General features: G+C 45.5%; 1 protein-coding gene across 8 annotated transcripts in view; it reads right to left on the bottom strand.

Moving 5' to 3' along the window:
• KIAA0825 (KIAA0825 ortholog) overlaps positions 1–23,742 on the bottom strand; it is a 500,428-nt gene that overhangs the window by 447,267 nt on the left and 29,419 nt on the right. For all 8 annotated transcript variants that reach the window (XM_033917989.1, XM_033917815.1, XM_033918166.1 and 5 more), the window contains one exon: positions 12,930–13,575. In XM_033917989.1, coding sequence (XP_033773880.1) covers positions 12,930–13,575 — 646 coding nt within the window. The remainder of the gene's footprint in view (positions 1–12,929; positions 13,576–23,742) is intronic.

The raw sequence follows: 23,742 nt of genomic DNA, 5'->3' as shown, positions 1-23,742 counted from the left end.
AATTGAAAAATAGATTAGTCCAATAAAATGGTATTTTCTTATTTCTCGTTATTTGTTTTATTTATATTTGTTAATTTGTAAAGTGGTGATTGTTATATATCACCTTTTTCAATTTTACATCTACTGTCTTTATATTTTGCACAGTATTAGGGGACAGTTTCTGTGGTGTTGCATTGTATGTAGAGTCTGGTTTCTTGGCAGTTCAGGTTTTTTGTCTACATATTTCTATTTTTAGTTTGTGATTATTCCATATTGGGCAAGTATGTATGAAAAGGACATGGTTTTCTTTTAGCATTGACTGTACAGGATCTGGCTTGTTTAGTTTTACAATGTGTTTGTTGGTGTTCTAGTGCTCACTGCAGTGTTTAAGATGCTGCCTTTTCCTAGGTGCATCTTTATTGTGTGACTCATGGATTATTACTAAAAATAACTTTTTTTATATTGAGGAGGCGGTTGTTAAAAAGTGATCTGTACTGGCTGTCAAATATACTAGGTACGCCACTAGATTTAATGACCCAACTCTAACCACCACATTTCCGCATCCCGCCCCACCCGTCTACTTTTTCATGCTACCCAGCTGGAAAAAAATTCTGGGGAGAACACTGCTATTCCTTGGTAAAAGTTTGGAATAATCTTCCCTCGATTATCAGAATGTCATTATCTCTATCACTTTTTAGGAAAAATCTGAAAACTTATCTCTTTCAGAGATTCTTAACTGAGGACTGACCTAATTTATTGAAAATTTTTCTATTACCTTCATTATTGTTTTATATTATATTCTTTTAAATCTTTGTTAACCGGCTCAAGTCCTTGCTGGAATGAACCTGTATATAAAATGGAAATTAGATTAGATTAGATAAAAAACATTTTCCCTACCTTTGTTATCTGGCGATTTTATTTTTCTGATCATCTTGTTCCATCTGTGCTCTTAACTCTGTTTCCAAGGCCTTTACTGTTTCTTTCCTCCTCTTCACTTTTTGCACTACATCCATCTTTGGCACTGATTTTCATATTCAGTTTTCTTCCATTTTTCTGCCTCTATCACAGATCTCTCCAACTCTTACCCTCTTCTCCATCCCTCTCTTCACTCCCACTTCCCTCTGTCCATGCACACCATCTCTTCCCTCCTACTTCAATCCATGTGCATCATCTCTTCCCTCCTCTTCCACTTCAGTCCATCCATGTGCACCATATCCTTTCCCTTTCCTCTTCCCTTCCCCTCCCCTCCATACATGTGCCTCCTGTTACTCTACTCTCTGCCCCTCTCATTCAGCATCTGTCCCTTTTTTCTCCCTCCCTCCTCCCTGGTTCCACCAAATGCTCTCCCCATCCGATTCTGAAGCACCCCCCCTCACCACAAAAATTACAAGGAGGTTACCAGCGCAGCAGCGATCCTCTTGTGTTGCCCATGGCCTCTTCTGCACAGTTCCTTTGCTGCATTCTGCTTAAGCAGAAGCAGGAACTTGCTACAGAGGGGGGTGGAACACAGCACACAAACAGTACAGAGAAGGCCACAGGCAGCATTGTAAAACAGGATTAGGAACTTCTAATCTCCACTTCTCGCTCCCCCTGCCCCAGATTGACATCACACTTACAGTTCTGCTCAGGAAGTGGACGCCAATGCACTGTGTAGAGCTGATGCGGGGCCTTGAGCATTTGTGTATGCTCAAGGCTTGCTGGATTCTCTTGAGAATCCCAGAGAGTGCGGGAACCAGCAGTCCTTGAGCATGCGCAGATGCTCAACACCCCTTCTAGCCCAGCAAGAAGAATCAGCAGCTTCCTGAAAACTAGAACCGTAAGTGCGATGTTGGGCAGGGGCAGAGGATTGCCGGTAGTAGAGGATAGAAATGCCGGTCATGGGGGGGGGGGATAGCAGTAGTGTCGGCTTCTTGCGTACTAGAACTGTAACTGCCATGTTGGTCTGGGGAAGGAGATTGTAGGTAGTGGAGGATAGCAGTGTCAGTCATTGGAGTGGGGTGGCGAATAACAGTGCTGGTCATCGGAGAAGATGGAGGATAGCAGTGCCGGACATTGAGGGGGGTGGAAGATAACAGTGTTGGTCATTGGGTGGGGGAGGGGAGGAAAAAAAGCACCATCATCAAAAGGAGGCTCGAATATAAACAGAGACCCCTATTTCTGGGCCATTTTTTTGGTCCATAAATCTTGGTTTATATTCAAGTATATACAGTAAAAAGACTTGAGGTTGTTTAGAGGAAAACAACAAAAATGGGACAGGGTTTGTGCCATAAGATGCGTAGGAGAAGATACTGTTGGACTTGAATATGTGAAGAGACTGTAGAACTTGAATATCTATATGCTAGAGAAAAAAGAGAGGGAGGTGATATGATACAGATATTTAAGTACTTGAAAGGTATTACCGTATTTTCACGCATATACCGCGCACCCGTGTAAAACACGCACACGGGTATAGCGCGCGGGAAACCGAAATTTATGTAAACAAATTAATATATAGCGCGCACACGCGTATACCGCGCATGCTGCTCCTTGAATTAAAACCTCCTTCTGCCGTCCCGCCTCTCCTCTCGCAGCTCTGCCCCAAATCGCGGCCCTGCTTCTGCCTTGACGTCCCGCCTCTCCTCTCGCCACCCTGCCCTCTGCCCCGACGCTCCTCTCGCAGCTCTGCCCTGAATCGCCACCCTGCTCCTGCCTTGACGTCCCGACTCTCCTCTCGACGCCCTGCCCTCTGCCCCGACTCTGCCTGTCCCCCTTGAAGTCCTGTCCCCCCTTAAAGGTCTGCCTGTACCCCTTGAAGTCCTGTCCCCACCCTGAAAGCCTGATGCCCCACCCTGAAAGAAAGCTGGCCCCCCCACCCTGAAGGACCGCTGGCCCCCCCACCCTGAGGGACCGCTCGCACCCCCACCCTGAAGGACCACTCGCACACCTCTGACGTCCGATTCATCCCCCAGCCCCCCCGCACGGAGAAGCAGCCTACCGTTGGTTCCCGATGCCAGTGAGTCCTGCTGCTTCTTTTGCCGGCGGTCCCACCCCTTCCCTGAGCCCTGCGCTGCTTCCTCTGCCGCGGTCCCGTCCTTTCTCCGACGTCAGAGATAGGGCGGGACCGCGGCAGAGGAAGCAGCGCAGGGCTCAGAGAAGGGGCAGGACCGCCGGCAGAGGAAGCAGCAGGGCTCACTGGCATCGGGAACCAATGGTAGGCTGCTTCTCCGTGCGGGGGGGGGGGGCTGGGGGATGAATCGGACGTCGGGGGGGTGCAAGTGGTCCTTCAGGGTGGGGGTGCGAGTGGTCCTTCAGGGTGGGGCATCAGGCTTTCAGGGCTGGGGGATAAGAACATAAGAACATAAGAGTTGCCTCCGCTGGGTCAGACCAGAGGTCCATCGCGCCCAACGGTCCGCTCTCGCGGCGGCCCATCAGGTCTATGACCTCTGAAGTGGTTTCTTTACCATCTCTATAATCTACCTCTGCTTTTATCTGTACCCCTCAATCCCCTTATCCTTTAGGAATCTATCTAAACCTTCCTTGAACCCCTGTACTGTGATGAATCAGACGTCGGGGGGGGGGGGGAACTATGTAAAAAAAAATTGTACAACGCGCTCACACATATAACGCTCATGGTTATGCTCGGTTTGTAAAATCGTGTATAACGTGCGCGTTATATGCATGAAAATACGGTAATAATCAAACAAACCTCTTTCAGAGACGTAGGGGTGGTAGAACTAGAGAACTTGAATGGAACCTGCAGGGAGGGAGATTTAGTAGTAGCGCTATTAAATACTTTTACAGAGAGAGGGTACAAGAACACCCTTCCAGGAGAGATGGTAGAGTCAAAAATGGCAATTGAATTTTAAAAAATTCATTGGATAGATACAGATAATTTCTAAATAGAAAGAGGACAAAAAATATAACATGACTGTTGAGGAGTTATCTTTAGTAAGAGTAGTGGAAACCGAGGCTGATAGACTTCTACAGTCTGTGTTTCACAAAAAGCAAGAAGATTTGCTAACTCCAGTATTGGGGAAACTGAGGTCAATGCTGGATGAATCTGTATGGTCTGTGTGTGCAAATGGCAAAAGATAGCTGAAGCTTTAGTAACACCAGTGTTGTAGATGACGTTATTGTTGCATGCTGTGAGTGTGGGTACAGTGCAGCTCAAGGATCATTTGTAATTTTGCATGCAGCCAGTTCAGTAATCTCTTCTATCCCCCAGTGGTCACCGGTTTCTCAGGACTACAATTGTCATCTGAGGTGGACTCCTCTGGCATCTCTCAGCATGGATTGGTGGCTGAGCAATTCCAGTCTGTTCAGGGGTATGCCACTTGGGACCCCGGACTGGATAGTGGTGACCATGGATGCCAGCCTGTTGGGATGGGGGCTCAATGCCTTCAGTCCTCAGCGGACTCCACCTTCTGGAATTGAGAGTGATCCAGCTTGCTCTGTTAGCGTTTTGGGCACTGATACAGGGCAGGCCAACCCAGGTTCTTTCAGGCAGTGTCATGGTAGTGGCACATATCAACAGGTAGGGGGTCACAAAGAGCCCTCAGCTAGCACAAGAAGCAAGGATTCTTCTTCTTTGGGCAGAGTTGCATCTTCCTCTTCTGTCGGTTGCTCACATTGCAAAAAAGGTAAACATTCAAGTGGACTTTCTCAGCAGAAACATGCTCGATCCCAGAGAATGGGAACTGTCCCAAGAGACGTTCAAGCTCATTGTTCAGAGATTGGGTCTCCCAGAGGTAGATCTCATGGCCTCAACATGCAATGCCAAACTTCCTCAGTTCTTCAGCAGGCATAGGGAGACTAATTCTGAGGGGGGAGATGCGTTGGCTCTTGTGTGGCCTCCACGACAGCTTCTGTATGTTTTTCCCCCTGGCCGATGATAGGCAGGGTGTTGCATCACATTGCTCGCTTCTCAGGATTGGCCACTTCCCAGGATTGGCCACTCCATCCGTGGTATGCGGATCTGATGGGGCTATCAATGGGTGATCTGTTACGGTTTCTGGTAACGCCGGACTTGCTCACCCATGGCCTGATACAGATGGAAGATTCCTCTTGCTTTGGTCTTATGGCCTGGCTCTTGATAGGTCATGGCTGAGGCATAAGGGATATTCCGAACGGGTTATTTCTACTCTTCTCCAAATAAAAAAGAGATCTACGTCTGCAGCTTATGCCAAGGTCTGGAGAGTTTTCGATTCTTGGTGTGGTCAACAGGGTGTTTTCTCCTTTTCAGGCTTCCTTGTCTCACATTCGCTCTTTCTTACAGGATGGCGTAGCTAAAGGGATGGCATTTAATTCCCTTAGGGCCCAAGTGGCTGTCATTGCTTGTTGCAGAGGCACAGTGTCACACTCTTCCCTAGCTTCTCAGCCAGATGTGGTCCGGTTACTGAAGAGGGTACAATGCATTCGTCCACCTTTGAAGAGGCCCTGTCCAGACTGGAGTCTCAAGTTAGTGCTTGGGAGTTTGCAAAAGGCTCCATTCGACACTCAAGGATGTGATCCTGAAGACAGTATTTCTGGTGCCCATGGCTTCAGCTTGATGGGTGTCGGTATTGCAGGCGTTGTCCTACAGAGATCCATTTTTGCACTTCACGGATTCTGGAGTCTCGGTTCTGACGGTACCTTCCTTTCTTCCTAAGATACCTTCCTTTCATATCAACCAGTCTCTCTTTCTTCCTTCCGGGAGGAGGACTGTGGAGTGCACTTCTATTTCTTGCGTTTGCTCGATGTGCTTAGGATGCTTCTGCACTATCTTCAAGTTACTGATGACTTTAGACAATCGGATTACCTCTTTGCTTTATTCTCTGGGCGCAACGGGGTATGGTGGCGTCCAAGGCGTCATTTGCCCATTGGGTCAGAGAGGCTATTGCTTCTACTTACTTGGTGGCGGGGAAGCAGTTGCCAGTGAATCTCCGTGTTCATTCGACCCGAGCGGTGGCTACTTCATGGGCCGAGTTTATGGGTTTCTCCTTGGAGGAGATTTGTAGAGCTGCGACATGGTCATCCTCAAACACATTTTCCAAACATTACCGGTTGAATGTGACTGTGTGGGCGGAGACTTCTTTTGGAATTTTGGTCATTGAGGAAGCATTTGCTTCCCACCCAGATTGAGGATTGCTTTGCTACGTCCAACTAGTATCTAGATTCCTCTGCTGCTGTTGCTAAGGAAGGAAAAATTTGTTTTTACTTGCTAATTTTCTTTCCTTTAGACACAGCAAATGAATCCAGAGCCCCACCTTTTCTGGATATCTGTTGTTGGTTGCCTCTCCGGGGGCTCCGGTTTTGTGTTATGGTTGGTAGTTATATTAGGTGTTGTTCAATTGGGCATTGTTTATGGGAAAGAAATTTTTTTCTTACTGGTGATGTTTCATAGTTCCTGATGCTTGAAAGGTTCATCCAAGATGCTTGAAAGGTTCCATCCAAGAGGAGCACCTGTAAATCAGTTCTCTGTCTCCACCTACTTGTAAATGTGAGCTATCCTATTAGACTCTGGATTCATTTGCTGTGTCTAAAGAAAAGAAAATTAGCAAGTAAGAACATAATTTTTCCATATAGTTTCTGTCCAAACATCAAGCCTTTTTTAAAACTTTGTTCCATAGGAGTCTTAGGATTTTGTCAAACAGGAGCTGAAAGGCAAAAAGATTTTATGAAAATTTCAAATGTTTTTTTCTGGTGGTTTTTTTATGGGTCTGTCATTTTCAGTCAGTAGGTAATGCATGTGATTGATATATTTGATAAACTTGTCAATGCCTTTTAAAATCAGGATTCCCAAACCTATTCAATCTCCCTCCTCTTCCTTGTTTATCATTTCAAACATTATCTTGATAAGCCCAAGATATTTCACAGGCAGCTGTGTACAACCAACTCTGGCTACAACTAATTTGTACAGGAAAAATTAAATCTGGAGGTAAATTATTTCATGATTGCTCATTCCCAACAGAATTGGATATCATTCCGAAGAAAGTATCTAATAATTGGCTTTAGGCCGTGTCAGACACATGCAATTCCCTTCACTAATGGCTGTGTGAGATAGCACTAGGCCTCAGGGGTCAGTGAAAGACTGGAAAACAGTTTAGTGCTAGATACAATGCTAGAGAGACAGAATATATAAGAAATGAAGTGGCAATAAATGCAATTCATAGGGGAAATGTGCTTCACTTGGCGTTTAATATATGAGCTCAAAATATGGCACCAAGCCATGCAACAATTGTTTACCTTTTTGTCAGCATCTGCATCTGTTCTATTTTAGAAATGGCATTTAACTATATTAGTAAATGCTAGAATCAATAACAACTGTTAAGGGATGTTATTTATTTATTTATTTTTTATATAGTTAACAAATACACACTACAAATGGTATTTACCCTAGATTAAGAAAGCAGACATTTAAAAAGTCAAAGGTTTTTAGATCTTCCTCCTCTGACACTGTTTTATGCTCCCCAGTTCATCCTTCTATACATGAGTTGAAGGTATAATTTTTTTCTCTAATCTGTTCTTCAGTTTTTATTTTAGGGGTTTTATTATTATTTTACCACTTTTAGAAGCTTTCTGGAGCCTAGTAGCAGCTCAGGGTTCCTGGAGCAGAAGTGATTTGGCAGAGACACAGATGTTCTCAGCGGTATCTCGGGGGGGGGGGCACCCTGTTTCAGGACACCTACCTGACCAGCCTGCACTAACATTTGAGCTAGCTTGGGGGCTGTTCTCTTTGAAGCATTGCTTGTCCCTTGTGGTCTGCGGATGTTCTTGAGGCTGAGAGCAGGTTGATTGGCACCACTGTTGATCCCTGGGGCTTTATTGGTTGCCGACTGCATCCCTCCACCCCCATAGATGAGTGAGTAGATGTCTTAGAGCTTGCCAGAACATAGGTACACACCCTTGGGAGAGGGCATGAACTTGGGACAAGGGAGTGAGGGAGAGAGGTGTGTTGGGTCACAAAAGGGAGGGATAGAGGGAGAGGGGTGTATTGGGACACAGAAGGGAGGGGAAGGGTGCACTGAGACAAGGAAGGGAGTGTGAACTTATTAAGAAGGAGGGAGAGGCATGAACTTGGGGTACAGAATGGAGAGAAGGGAACGTGTTGGGACACAGAAGGTAGAGAAGGGGCACAAACTTGGGATACGGGAGGGAGGGAGGGGGCATGACCTTGAGACATAGAATGGAGGGAGGGAAAGATGCTGAAGTGGGGGAGGGAATAGAAAGTGAAAATTGTTGAACATGGGTGTGAGAGAAAAAGAGATGGTGTATATGGGGAAAGAAAGAAAGAGGAGAATTGTTGGGAGGGAGAGAATTGTTGGACATGGTGGTGGGAGAGGAGTGAGGTTGAAAGAGAGAAATATTGGTTGTGGTGGAGAGGGAACAGTGGGACAGATGGAAAGGGATGCAAGAGGGAGGAATGTTGGGCATGGATGGTGGTGGAGGGAATGGAGGAAAAGATATGGCATGGTGCTGGAGAGGGATGATAGGAGAAATGGACACGGGGTTGGTGGGCAGGGGCACAAAATGTTGCACACAGTTCGGAGGATAAGGGAGGGAGAAATGTTGGATATGGCAGTAAAGGGAGTGGGAGAAAGGCACCCTAGATCCCTCACTCTCTCTCTCTCCCCCTACTCCTTTTGCAGCAAGAGAGGGAATGAGAGAGAGAGAGATGGTGGACAGTGAAAGAAAGGGAGACATTGCATATAGGGGTGGAGGAGAGAGGAAGAAATGCTGTGCAGGGGTGGGGAGGGAAAAATGACTGTGCTTTGTGTAGTTTAATTTTGTGTTTACCATTATGTATCCGCTATAATAAAACCCAGGGTGCGCATGTGCAGTTGAAACTCCGTGCGGCCATGATCCCTGATCCGTGGCTCTGTGTCCCCACATGCGCAGAAGCCTTCGGCGGTTTGCAATGCGTGCGGCAGTTTCCTCAGCAACGTTCCTGCCCCGATCTCCGACGCCGGCTGAATTCTGACGCCGCCTCTCCTTTTTACCCCTGGACCAGCAGCGGCAGCAGCTGCGGGGCATTTGCTAGGCTGGACCACTTTGATAATGCGAGGCAGGCCGGCCTAGCAAAAGCCCCAAGGCTGCCTGGCCTAGTGGATGCTGGACAGTGAGCAGGTAAGGGAGAAGGGGTACTACTGGACAGGGGGAGATAAAAGGAATGGAGAAGGGCTACTGCTGGACAAGGGGAGCAGGGAAGGGGTGCTGCTGGACAGGAGAGGAGGTAAAAGTAAGGGAGAAGGGAAGACAGACAGGGAGCAGAGAGAAAGAAAGAAAGAAAAAAAGACAGACAGATAGGGGGCAGAAAGAAAGAAAGAAATGCCTAAGTCTACACATCTATTCTAGCACCCGTTAAAGTAACGGGCTAAAAAACTAGTTGTTAATAAGATTATATTGTGTGTACAGTATAAGAAAAATGAATGGAAGAAATGTCATTTACAAGTACACTTCTCCCTCCGAATCCGCAGATTCAGTTATTCGCAATTTTTTTTTTTTTAAGATCCGTTTCATTTTTCGGGCTATTTTTAAGCCCTCTTAGACCCCCATTAAGCCTTACTTGGTGGTCTAGCGGGTTTTCGGAGCAGGAGCAATCTTCCTACGCTCCTGCCCCATACAGATCACTCATAGGAAATGGCTGCCATGAGCTCCTGTAGTCCTGAAAACCCGCTAGACCAGTATTCTTCAACCTTTATACACCTATGGACCGGCGGAAATAAAAAGAATTATTTTGTGGACCGGTTAACCACAAAATTAAACTAGACTGTATGCTTTTCAACATTCATTCCTACCAGAACACAGATAACCCCTATGCAAATACGGAACCAAAAACTAAAAGTACTAATATATACAATCAAACCCCAAGATGCAAGACTCTGCATGCAGTACAACCCCAGAGAAAAAGAAACAAATGCATTTCTTCCTGAAAAGTGCAAAATACAGACAGCAGAGGTAAATTCTCAGACACAATTCAATCACTAAATTCAAAAACAAAATCATTCCCCCTACCTTTGTTGTTTCCTTCCCTCCTTCTGGCCTGCTCCCCCCTAGCCATTTTATGCCGCCCCTGGTGTTATCTTCATGCCGGCTCCTTCTTCCTCATTGCCGCAGTGCTCCAGCTGCAACTTTTGCAAGTGCAGTGCAGTCTCTTTCTGGAATTTCAGCTCTTCCAAGTGCTTCAGGAGCCTGTACCTGTGCTCCTCCAGGCCCCTGATGTAGTCACTGCAAAGTTTTGTACCTCCAGTGCTATGGTCTTCACATGCATCCCAGTTGCTTTAATGACATTCTCAGCGCATTTTAGGAGCTCCCTCATAGTCCCCAAGTGTGTGGATGCTGCTGCTGATGAAATTGTAGGCATTCTCGTAGGCAGCGGCTCCTCGCATGTCCCGCACCTCATCTGGAAGCTTTCCCTCTGACGTTGCGACATCAGAGAGAAGGCTTCCGGTTCAGGCGCAGGACGCCTGTAGGAGCTGCTGCCCGTGGCTTTGTGTACTGCGGTAGTGAAGAAGAAGGAGCCGACTGAAGATGACTGCCGCATTGATCATTGGTCCATGGACCGGCGGTTGAAGAACACTGCGCTAGACCACCAGGTAAGGCTTAAGGGATGCTGGAGGGAAACAGGGGGTGGGTCAGAGCTGGCCTGAATATTATTCGCGGTTATTTAAATATTTGCCCCCTAACCTCCGTGGATACGGAGGGAGACGTGTACTCTTATTATGGGGGACGGAGTCTGGTGCGGAGCTTGGATGGGTCTGGGGTGGAGCTTTTGATCCTTCCCCCCGTTCCACTGCCTATGGAAGAGCTTACAATCTAATTTAGGGAGACAGCTGAGGGGAGATATGATTGAAGTCTACAAAATCCCGAATGGAGTAGAATGGGTAAAAGTAAATTGATTTTTCACTCCGTCAAAAATTACAAAGACTAGGGGACACTTGATGAAGTTACAGGGAAATACTTTTAAAATCAATAGGAGGAAATATTTTTCACTCAGAGAATAGTTAAGCTCTGAAACGCATTGCCAGAGGTTGTGGTAAGAGCAGATAGTGTAGCTGGTTTTAAGAAAGGTTTAGACAATTTCCTGGAGGAAAAGTCCATAGTCTGTTATTGAGAAAAACATGGAGGCAGACACTCCTTGCCCTGGATCGGTAGAATGGAATATTGCTACTCCTTGGGTTTTGGCCAGGTACTAGAGACCTGGATTGGTCACTGTGAGAACGGTCTACTAGGCTTAATGGACCATTGGTAGGGTACGTGTGAGAAAGCAATATAGGAAAGGGAGAGAGAGACAGGAGGATAATCTGGTAACTGTTCCCATAATTTAGAGTTTAGCAATAAGAACATAAGAATAGCCTCACTAGTCTGACCCAGTAAGGCTATTCTTATGTTCCTATTGCTAAATCCTAAATTATGGGAACTGTTACTAGATTATCCTCCTGTCTCTCCCTCACTTTCCTAAATTGCTTTCTCACGCCACACCTCCCCAACCTATTCAAATTTCAGAGGACAACCAATATAAAATAACTACAAATAACAGCACTAGAACAGGAAAGAGACTTGGGAGTTCTGATCGACAAGTCGATGAAGCCATCCACACAATGTGCAATGGCGGCAAAAAGGGTGAACAGAATGCTAGGAATGATAAAGAAGGGGATCATGAAGAGATCGGAGAAGGTTATCATGCCGCTGTACCAGGCCATGATGCGCCCTCACCTGGAGTACTGCGTCCAGCACTGGTCACCGTACATGAAGAAGGACACGATACTACTCGAAAGGGTCCAGAGAAGAGCGACTAGGATGGTTAAGATACAGCAAAAGATTAGAGAAACTGGGCCTCTTCTCCCTTGAACAGAGGAGATTGAGAGGGGACATGATCGAAACATTCAAGGTACTAAAGGGGATAGACTTAGTAGATAAGGACAGGTTGTTCACCCTCTCCAAGATAGGGTGAATGAGAGGGCACTCACTAAAGTTGAAAGGGGATAGATTCCGTACGAACATAAGGAAGTTCTTCTTCACCCAGAGAGTGGTAGAAAACTGGAACGCTTTTCCGGAATCTGTCATAGGGGAAAATACCCTCCAGGGATTCAAGACAAAGTTAGACAAGTTCTTGGTAAACAAGAGCGTACGCTGGTAGGGCTAGTCTCAGTTAGAGCGCTGGTCTTTGACCAGAGGGCCACCGCGTGAGCAGACTGCTGGGCATGATGGACCACTGGATTGACCCAGCAGCAGCAATTCTTATGCTCTTATGTTCTTAATGAATTGGCACACCGAGGGGTTGACACACCTCCTTGCTGGCATTCAGACATGAACAAACAGTTGGGTTGAAAATATGCATAAAAGATGTATAGCCAAGAAGATCTCTTACTAAGCTGTGTTAGGAACCAACATACGCTTAAAAATGGACTAACATGGGACATGCTCAGGCATCCTCAGATAACTACAAAATGTATGTGCTAACCATGCACTCTAAAACATTTCAAAATATATTTGAGGGGGTAGAGAGCAGACGTTCCTGTGCTAACTAGTTAGAATATCTATATTAAGTGCTCATGTAGTAATTTTTTAAAAATGGCTGGCACCAATGGCAACATTTACACTGCTATTAATACAAAAAAATAGAAGAATCAGCCATTTAACAGTGGCGGTATAAAAAGCCTTAGCACACAACAAAACCCAAGTAAGAGTACATATTAAGGCCACTTTTGCTGCAACTTAGTAAAATTATCTGCAACTTAGTAAAATTAGTAAAATTATCTGCATATCATCTTTATGAACTTCCTGTCCTGCTAAATATTTCTACAATTATATCCCTAATGTTTAGAGACAAACTGCACTTTTTATACATGTGATAAAAGAACTTCAGTTCTGTTTAACTTCATATCTTTGTTATCATGAAACTAACAAGCTGTTGTACTGTATACAATTCAGAAAGTCTGACATTTTAAAATATTTATCTAAAATGCATTCAAAATAAAAATGCACAGTACCTTTCTTCTGGTTTTTGTTTGCTGTGATAGAATGTAGAGTGTTTTCTTTGAAACATGGTTCACAAACTCTTTTCAAATGAGTTGCCATCTGGTCTGTGAAGGTTTTCAGGAAAGTCTCATTTATGAACTTTAAAGCCAAAGGAGTATCTATAATCCCACTGAATATCAACAAATCCTCTTTTATCATATTGCACAGTGAGGGGACAAAACTTTGGTATCCATCCACTATTTTTTCAAAGTTTATTTCTCCAGAGTCAGCAAGAACACAGTTGTTTAAAAGATCCATAACAAACTTATTCTGAATATTTTGGTACTTGGTTAACACTTCTGATTCAGGATAAAGAAACAATAGATGTTGTAAGCACTGAGTTCTGGACTGAATTTTGAGCTGGTCATTACCAGGCCCAAGAGAACTATGAAGTCTGTCTACTAAGAAACGTCGAAGATGCAACCTTACATCATCCCACGCAGTTTTAACATCCATTGCCAAATCATCATCAATTGCATGGAGAGAACTACGAGATGCAAAATGGAAAGAAGTTCCAATTGGAGAAATTGGAAATGAGACGCCACATTGAATAGAGAGTTCCAAAAGGAAATGAAGTACCATTTCTTCCTGATTTTGCTCATTTTTCAACAAGTATTGCTAATAAAGTCAAAGAAAAGTCGTTTGTTAAAATATATCTCTTAATGCTTAACAAATACTTATACTTAGACCAATAGTTAAGTATACATAGAAAGAAACTGATTTTGTTGATATCTAACGTATATACTCAAATATAAGCCAACCCGAATATAAACCGAGGTAACTCTTTACCCCCCCCCCTAAAGAAGAAAAAAGGTTGACACGAATATAAACCAGGGATTTAATATTCAAGTGCCCTGCCCGGTTCTGCACGGCCCCACTCCCTCACTTCCTCCCCTGCCCAGCTCTGCCCCCAGCCCTCTTCCCTCCCTGCCCTGCCAGCCTCTGCACACAGCCCTCCTCCCTCCCTACCAGGCTATGCACCTTGTCCCCCTCTTGCCTGTCCTGGTCGACTCAAAAAACTTTTACCCAGCCTCCCGCCTCCCTCCACATACCCTTCAGTGTTCTCCCCAGAAATTTTTTCCAGCCGGGTGGCATGAAAAAGTAGCCGTGTGGGGCGGGACGGGGAAATTTGGTGGTGGGGAAAATTAAGGGCTCCTTTTACTAAGCTGCAATAGCATTTTTAGCGCATGCAGAATTGCCGCGCTACACGGCTAGAACTAACGCCAGCTCAATGCTGGTATTAGTGTTTAGCACGTGCGGCAATTCTGCGTGAGCTAAACGCGTGGTAAAACTGCTAGCGCAGCTTAGTAAAAAGAGCCCTAAATGTGTACTATTTGTATTAGTTAATTATTATTAGTTATTTTCCAATGCTCAGTATGACTGCCTTCCTTAAGGTTTGACACTTGTTCCATAATTTTTTATTAAATTTAAGAAGTATGCAATTTTAGAAGTGAATAATTAGATATTTGCCCTCTTTCAAATGGTATAGAGCAGCGTCTCTCAAACTTTTTTAACTCCGGCACACTAAATAGAGCAAATGTTTTTTGTGGCATACTAAATGCAGCAAATAGTTTTCATGGCTGGAAAAAATTTCTGGGGAGAACACTGTTGCCATTAGTTTTCAAGGTCCAATCACGTCAAAGACTGATGCTTATCTGAGCAGTTGTATAATAAAATGAATGGATAAGATAACATGAGAAGTGAAATTGTCATGAATCAGAGGGATACATACCCTGTAGGTCCTAAAAGCAGGTTTGTGGATTAGATATAAACTATGAAGGCAGTGGTGTACTTAGCATATGTGACACTCGAGGCCCATCATTTTTTGACACCCCCCCCATCTGTATGAAACACATGATTTTTAGTAACAATCCACACATCACAAGAGTGTACCTAGGAAAAGGCAGCATCTTACATACTGCAGTGAGGAGTACATCAATACACCCATTGTAAAACTAAACAAGCCAGACTAGTACAGATCAATCCTACACAGTGAATACTAACTGAAAACCATGTCTTTCGAACACACAGAACACAGAAAACACCTTCGCCTAGTATGGAATATGTAATCACAACTAACCCCTCTCCCTTTTACAAAACTATAATGTGGATTTTAGCCATGGTGGTAACAGCTCAGACTCTCATAGAATTCTGAGCAATTACCACCATGGCCGGTGCTAAAAAAAACCCTCTACAGTTTTGTAAAAGGGGGGATAAAATAGAAAAACGTAGACAAAGTTAAATTGAACCACCATGAAGCTGGACTCTGTATACAATGCAATACCACAGAAACAGCGATGCATCTCCCCTAAAGCAAAAAAAATAAATAGAATTTTTTTCTACATTGTCTTCTCTGGTTTCTGCTTTTCTCATAGTCTTGTCACTCTCTTCCTTTCATCCACTGTCTACCCTCTGCCCCTTCTATATGGCATCTTCTCTCCTTGTATTCCCCTTCCATCTCTCCCTTCACCCCTATTATTCTGGCATCCATCTTCTTCCCTTCCCTCCTCCAATGGTCTGGCATCGCTCTCCTGTTCTTCCCTTCCCTCACGCCCATGGTCTGGCATTTCACTCTCTCCTCTCCCTTCCCCCCACTTCCATCAGCATCTGCCCCCTTTCTTTCCCTCCAACCCAATTCCATCCAGTATCCTTCTCCCTTAAGTCTCTCTCTCCTTTCCCTGCACACCAATTCCATCAGCATCTGCCCCCTTTCTCTCCCTCCACCACCATTCCATACCACCCTGACCCCCTTTTTCTCCCTCTAACACCCTTCTATGCTCCTCTCTCCCTCCAAACCAGCAAGGTCCCATGATGACTGCTTCTGTTGCTTCTGCCTCTGGAAGATGTAAGTGATGTTGGAGGGGGTGGGCCGGCAGACATAGGGAGTTGTGGCAAGGTTCCGCAATGACTGCAGCTGCCAGTCCACCCCTTCCGACGCCACTTACGTCTTCCGGAGGCAGAGGCGGCAAATGCAGTCATCGCAGGACCTTCCTGCACTTCAGTGTGGCTGCCGACTATGCTTCGGAATAAGTACGGCAGCCGCGCTGAGGTGCAGGTGCCATTTAGAGCAGCTCGGAAGTTCTGGATCCAGCCAGCTGTGTACCCCTCTAAGGCTGGCACCCGGGGCGGTCTGCCACTGTATGAGGGGACAAAAAATAATAAAAAGAATGGATAACTTGACCGAATTAGACATGTCATACAATTATAACCACAAAAATATGTCATAAAATGTAATTCTAAACTCAAAAGACTCCAGACGAAAAGCAAACTATAGAAAGGAAACCAGAAAAGACCGGGTAGATGAAAAGTGAAACCTGGGAAAGATCTAAATTATTGTTCAAATGAGCTTCTATTAAAACCAAAGAATAAAACCACAGCACTCAGGAAAGTAAAAAAGGGAGAGTAAAATGGACTTACCGAAAAGGTCTCTGCACTGATGAGATAAACTCGTACGCAGAATAAATGTGAACACGTGACAGTGGGGCAATGATGTTTGATCTGTTGAAAGAGGCGCCAAAACAGTGTCGGCAGTGGATTGAATGCACACTGATAGGGGAGGGGCATCGGGCTGTTAAAAAAGGCTGCTTTAATAAATAAATACTGGTGAAAAACTAAATAAAAAACCAAAACCATGATAAAATGCCGAACCTGACTGCAAGTGGTAGTGAAAGTAGCATAAGGCACCCGTAGTACTGTTAGTGCCAGAGCTGCTTAGAATAAAGAACCGTGCTGTACATGAGGAGAAAAAAGAAAGAATGAGGTGATAAGATGTAAAGTGCTGGCCCCTCACTGCACCACTTGATAAAACTAAGGAGCGATGTTCTAGAGCAGGGGTGTCCACACTTTTTGGGCTTGCAAGCTACTTTTAAAATGACCAAGTCAAAATGATCTACCAACAATAAAATTAAAAAAAAACCACAAAGCACACTGTACGCATAGAAAATGTTAATTATCATTCCTATTTCAGGGTTTTTCAAAGAGGTCAAAGCAGATGACTCTATGCACTGTCACCTCAGTAACAACCATACAAAAATAGACAAATATACCGGTAAGCCTCACCTCAATAGTGTGCAAACTCATGGAAACACTAATTAAGTATAAATTAGATACGATCCTGAACGAGGGAAATCTCCGGGATCCCAGCCAACATGGATTCACCAAGGGTAGGTCATGCCAGTCCAATCTAATAAGCTTCTTTGACTGGGTAACAAGAAGACTAGACTCAGGAGAGTCCCTGGACGTCGTGTACCTGGACTTCAGCAAAGCGTTTGACAGCGTCCCACACCGCAGGCTGCTGAACAAGATGAAATCTATGAGATTAGGAGAGACTCTAACTGCATGGGTTAAAGATTGGCTTAGTGGCAGACTTCAGAGGGTGGTGGTCAACGGTACCCTTTCTAAAATGTCAGAGGTGACCAGCGGAGTGCCACAGGGTTCGGTCCTGGGCCCACTCTTCAACATATTCATTAGGGATCTGACTCAAGGGCTCCAAGGCAAGGTAACCTTATTCGCTGATGACGCCAAACTATGCAATGTAGTAAACGGCTATAATCTTCAGGATGCTATGGAGCAAGACCTGCGTACTTTAGAAAGTTGGTCCTTGATCTGGCAGCTGGGCTTCAATGCCAAGAAACGTAAGGTCATGCATCTCGGCAACGGAAATCCTTGCAGAACTTACACCCTGAATGGAGAAACTTTAGCCAGGACTACGGCAGAACGAGACTTAGGAGTAATCATCAGTGCTGACATGAAAGCATCCACTCAAGTGGAGAAGGCTTCATCTAAAGCACGGCAAATGATAGGCTGTATCAAGAGAAGCTTCGTCAACAGGAAACCTGAAGTCATGATGCCACTGTACAGAGCCATGGTGAGACCGCATCTGGAATACTGTGTTCAATTCTGGAGGCCACATTACCGTAAGGATGTGCTCAGAGTTGAATCGGTTCAGCGGATGGCCACCAGGATGGTCTCGGGGCTAAAGGGTCTCCCGTACGAAGAAAGACTGAGCAAATTGCAGCTCTACACTCTCGAGGAGCGTAGGGAGAGGGGAGACATGATTGAGACATTTAAGTACATCACGGGACGGGTAGAGGTGGAAGATGATATCTTTCTTCTCAGGGGACCCTCGACCACAAGAGGACATCCGCTCAAGCTCAGGGGAGGGAAGTTCCGTGGAGACACCAGGAAATACTTCTTCACGGAGAGAGTGATTGAGCATTGGAACGAGCTTCCAGTGCAGGTGGTCGAGGCGCGCAGCATCTCAGACTTCAAGAACAAATGGGATACCTATGTGGGATCCCTACGAGGTCATGCCAAGGGATAGGGTCACTAGGACTGAATGAGCGGGTCAGTAGAGTGACAGTATAATTACAATTATTCTTTAGGGGGTCAGTAGATTTAAGAGGGTGGGTAAATAGTGTGGGCAGACTTGATGGGCTATGGCCCTTATCTGCCGTCATCTTTCTATGTTTCTATGTTTCTATACCCCCTCCCTTTTTACTAAACCACGATAGCAGTTTTTAGCGCAGGGAGCTGCGCTGAATGCCCAGCACTGCTCTCGACACTCATAGACTCCCTGCGATAAAAACATCTATTGCGGTTTAGTAAAAGGTGACCTTAGTGTAAAATATAGACAGCTGATATAAATTCAGACACATTTTGGTCACTAAATTTAAAATAAAATCATTTTTCCTACCTTGTCTGGTTATTTCATGATTCTCTGGTTGCACTTTCTTCTTCTGACTGTGCATCCAATCTTTCTTCCCTTCTTTTAGCCTATATGCTTCCTCTCCTCCAGACCTCATTCCCTCCCCCAAACTTTCCTTCCTCTCTCCCTGCCCTTTCTTTCTCTCTGCCTCCCTTTCTTTTTTTTTCTGTTTCTCTTCTTTCTTTCTGTCTCCCTGCCCTCCCCCAAGCCACTGCCACTGCCATCGGGGACCAGGACCCAAACCGCCACCAAAAACAGGCCCGAAAGCCGACACTGCCCCAAGCTCTCCCTGCTTCGGCCGACCAGTATTCCTCTCCCCGACGTCAATTCTGCAGTCGGGGAGAGGAAGGCTGATTGGCCCAAGATCGCGATCCACCTATTGGGGGAAATGCTGTCGGGTCCTGCCTTCACGGAAACAGAAAGTAGGCAGGACCCGGCAGCAAGAAGAGCAAATGCTTCACTAACCTGTCTACTGCCTTAGCCCGTAGTGAACGCTTGCTTCAGGGCTCTCAACATGTGCGTGCCGGCTTCCCTTCTCCCCCCCCCCCCCGAACATAACTTCCGGTTTTGGAGGGAAGAGAAGGGAAGCAGGCACAAACATGTTGAGAGCCCTGAAGCAAACGTTCGCTACGGGCTAAGGCGGGAGATAGGTTAGTGAAGCATTTGCTCTTCTTGCTGCCGGGTCCTGCCTACTTTCTGTTTCCGCGAAGGCAGGACCCGGCAGCATTTCCCCCAATAGAGCCCCGGAGCATAAGTTAGCTACGGGCTGAAATCTCCAAGCCGGGTTTTTTTGTGTTTGTTTTTTAATGTTCAGCAGCGGCAGAGGCAGCAGATGATAGCCGGGCGCTGGTCTAAATTAGCTGGGCGGACCGCCCAGCTAAAAGGCCCTAGGGAGAACACTGCCCTTAAAACCCCTTGTGGGCCAGGACAAGAGGGAGCCCTCCCGCCTCCTGTCTTGGCTGACTGTGCCTTCCTTTATCTCCTTCCCGCCTCCAGAAGCAGACTTCCCGCGCTCCTTTACCATGGACAGCTGCAAGTGACTGGTTGCTGCAAGTTCTCGCAGACCTCGTGGCAGTAAATCACTAGCAGCTCTTATGGGGCAGGAGCATGGTAAAGCCACTTCTGCTCCAGTTCACTGCTGGACCACCAGAGACTGTAAATGGTGCACAGAGGAGGCAGGAGGGAGGTAAAGTAAGACACAATCGGCTGGGACAGGAGGGATCCCTTCTGTCCCGGCCCACCGCTGGACCAACAGGTCCTATGGCAGGCTCGGCAGAGACTTGCAACAGGTCCGGGAGGAGAGCGGGTAGATGTTGACCCAAATATAAAGCAGAGGCCTCCATTTTTGGGCCGGTTTTTTGGCCCAAATAGCTCGGCTTATATTTGAGTATATACTGTAATCAGTTTCTCCAGTGAGTTATGAAGATACTGCTGTTTTTTTCTTAAAAGGTTAAGGACTCCTTTTACAAAGCCACAGTAGAGTTCTCTACCATGGGCCAGCGAGGTAAATCTCCGCCACTCCTAAGAATTCTGAGCATCAGAGCATTTACCTCACTGGTCCATGGTAGAAACCTCTACCGCAGCTTTATAAAAGCCAGTGTAAATTTGTTCTTACCTTTGAATTTTCTTTCTATGAGTCCTGGTGAACAAGTCTAGACCTATGGCTCTGCTTGAAGATTCTGATGGTATCATCAGTATAACAGGTTGTGCCAATGACACTCAAGAGAGACCAAAAGCGAACCAAACTAAACATAGAATACAGGCTCCATCCATACAACTACCTTCATAGAACTGAATATATACAAATAGGTAGCAGACTTAGGACTCCACAGAGTCCTTTAGTCTTTCAGTGCAAGCCCTAGACTGGCCTAGCAGGATTCAAGGTAAAGGAAGTTACCTATCTGTAGCATTTGTTCTCTGAAGACAGCAGGCCGAACATTCTCATATCTGGGGCTAGCTAGCAAAAACTTATGAAGAAAATTCTAGTTGCACCATACTGCACATGAGTGGTATGGTGCAGCTAGAACTTCTGTTTAAAATCTGGTGTAGAATTTTTCCTTTGTACTCTGTAGATCAAAGTGTGCTGGTTAACCCATATGTGAACACTGCTTTCTCACATGCATGTCCTGCCCTCCCCAAGGATCTCCTCCATAAGAGGAATATTTGAAATTTAGATGACAAGTGAAGGTTTACTTATAAAGAAAATCTTTCAAATAAACCAGAGAAGGCTTCATGCTCAAGATCTGCTTTTTCCAAAGACAAGCTGGCCTCAGTTCTCATATCTTGGAATCCCTAACTACCAGGCTCACCAAAAACAAAAAAAGCCAGGTGAATAAGGACATAAAACATTGAAGCCTGTTAAGTAATTAATCTGAAAACTTAAACACATGCTAATGTGGTGGTGTAGCCTGGAACAGAATAGAATCTGGGCCTAGGGGGGGGGGGGTGGAGTTGGATTCTAGACACCAAACAAATTCTACAGACTTGTCTGACCGAACCAGCTGTTACTTTGGGATCTCTGTTCAAGACAGTAGGAATATGTGGACAGAAGCCCACATTGCAGCCTTGTAAATCTCCTCTGTGGAGGCTGATCTCAAGTGGACTACTGAAGTTGAAATGGCTCTGACATTGTGAGCATTGACATCACCTCCAAAAGTCATCCAGGCTTGGGTATAAGTAAAGAAGAAGCAATCTGTTAGCCAATTGGAGATTGTGTGTTTGCTGATGGCCACTCCCAACCCATAAAATCCAAAAAGCTGAGTGGACTGTATAAGCATTGTTCTTCAATGCAAAGCCCGGGGGCCAGTGGCAACCCTTGGAGACTTCTGGGGTGGCCCCCATCATCATTCTGGTTTTTTTCTTTCTACTTTCTGCCTCTTTAACCAAGTTCATGACAGAAAGAGAGAAAAGGATGGGAGGAAGAGCCACATGCTTGAACATAAGAATAACCTTACTTGGTTAGACCACTGGTCCATTTAGCCCAGTAGCCCATCCTCACAGTGGCTAATCCAGGTCACTAGTACCTGAAAAAAAAACCCAAAAATCAACATTCCTCAACAGGTGAAGAAAATGCATTTGGAAATGCCACCTCCTTGAGGATATATTCAATAAACAATTTAAGGGTGAGCTGGTGGGATGAATGTCATTGATGCACACTGGTCAGCAATGTGTGACCTTGTATGAAATGATATTTAGCGGATCTCTTTCAGCTTAGTGGATTCGAAGAGGCCCCAACTTAAAATTTAGTGAAGACCTCTGATTTATGGGCTTTAGACTGCTCCAGGTAGAAGGCTAAAGCTCACTTGCAGTCTAAGGTATGCAGTACGTTTTTGCCAGAATGAGCATGATGCTTTGTGAAAAATGGTAGAACAATTGACTGATTAAGATGGAACTCAGTCACAACCTTAGGAAAGAACTTCAGATGAAATTTAATATAAAGTGGATCAGTAACTACTACTACTACTACTATTTGTCACTTCTATAGAGCTGAAAGGCATGCACAGCACTGTATATTTGATATTTAATAGATGGTCCCTTCTCAGAAGAGCTTACAATCGAACTTGGACAGACAAATCATAGGTTGCATACGCAGGAGTTTCGTCAGCCATAAGCCGGAAGTCATTATGCCATTGTATAGATCCATGGTGAGACACCATCTAGAATACTGTGTACAATTCTGGAGGCCACATTACTGCAAAGATGTGCTGAGACTGGAGTCGGTCCAGAGAATGGCCACCCGGATGGTCTCGGGACTCAAGGATCTCCTGTACGAGGAACGGCTAGATAAATTACAGCTATACTCACTCGAGGAACGCAGAGAGAGGGGAGACATCGGGGTGGAAGATATCTTCTTTTTCAAGGGTCCCACGGCAACAAGAGGAGACTCAGGGGTGGGAAACTGCACGGTGACACCAGGAAATTCTTTTTTACTGAAAGGGTGGTTGATCACTGGAATAGCCTTCCACTTCAGGTGATTGAGGCCAGCAGCGTGCCTGATTTTAAGGCCAAATGGGATTGTCACGTGGGCTCTATTCACAGAGAAAGGTAGGGGAGGGACGTTAGGGTGGGCAGACTAGATGGGCCGTGGCCCTTATCTGCCGTCTATTTCTATGTTTCTATGTTTCTATAGAGCTGGAGATGTAAAACCCAAAGTGAGAGGAGTTAGGAGCTGAAAGTAGTTTCAAAAAGGTGGGCTTTTAACTTGGACTTGAAGACTGCCAGAGATGGAGCCCACCGTAGGGATTCGGGCAGTTTGTTCCAAACATACGGCACAGCAAGATAAAGGGATGGAGTCTGAAGTTGGCAGAAGAGGAGAATGGCACAGACAGAAGGAACTTACCAGCCAAGCGGAGCTCGTGGGGGGGAGGGGACATAAGGGAAGTTAAGTGAGGAAAGATAGTTGGGGAGGGGGAGCAGCCAAGTGAATGCATTTTTAGGTCCATAAGTGGAGTTTGAATTGTATTCGGAACAGATGGGAAGCCAGTGAAGTGTCTTTAGGAGAGGGTTATTGCGAGTATATCAGCTCTCACGGAATGTGAGTCGTGCAGCTGAGTTCTGGACGGACTGCAAGGGGGAAAGATGGCTAAATGAAAGACCTGAGAATAGCAAGTTGCAGTAATCTGTGATGTGATGAGGGTGTGGATAAGGGTTTTGGTAGTGTGCTTGGAGAGGAAGGGTCAGATTTTGTTGATATTATACAGGAATAAGCAGCAGGTTTTAGCAATATGTTGTATTTGGGCAGAGGAGAGAAAGGAGTCAAAGATTACTCAGGGATTGCAAGCAGGCAAGACAGGGAGGATGAGAGTATAGTCCACAGAGATAGAGAATGGGGGAAGTTGGGAGTTGGGTTTAGGCAGGAAGATAAGCAGCTCCGTTTTAGCCATATTCAGTTTTACATGGCAGTGAGACATTCAGGTGACAATGTTGGACAGGAAGACAGACTCAGATCTGGGTTCCACTAGAGATATCTAGTGTGGAGAGGTATAGAGGTGATACTGTAAACTATGAGTGGAGATCAGCGGTCCAAGTGAACAGGTAGAGATTAAGAAAAGGACAGAACCTTGAGGTACACCAATTAA

This window comes from Geotrypetes seraphini, chromosome 1, assembly GCF_902459505.1.
Source record: "Geotrypetes seraphini chromosome 1, aGeoSer1.1, whole genome shotgun sequence".
NCBI lineage: Eukaryota > Metazoa > Chordata > Amphibia > Gymnophiona > Dermophiidae > Geotrypetes > Geotrypetes seraphini.
This window is presented reverse-complemented; position numbering and strand designations above follow the sequence as displayed.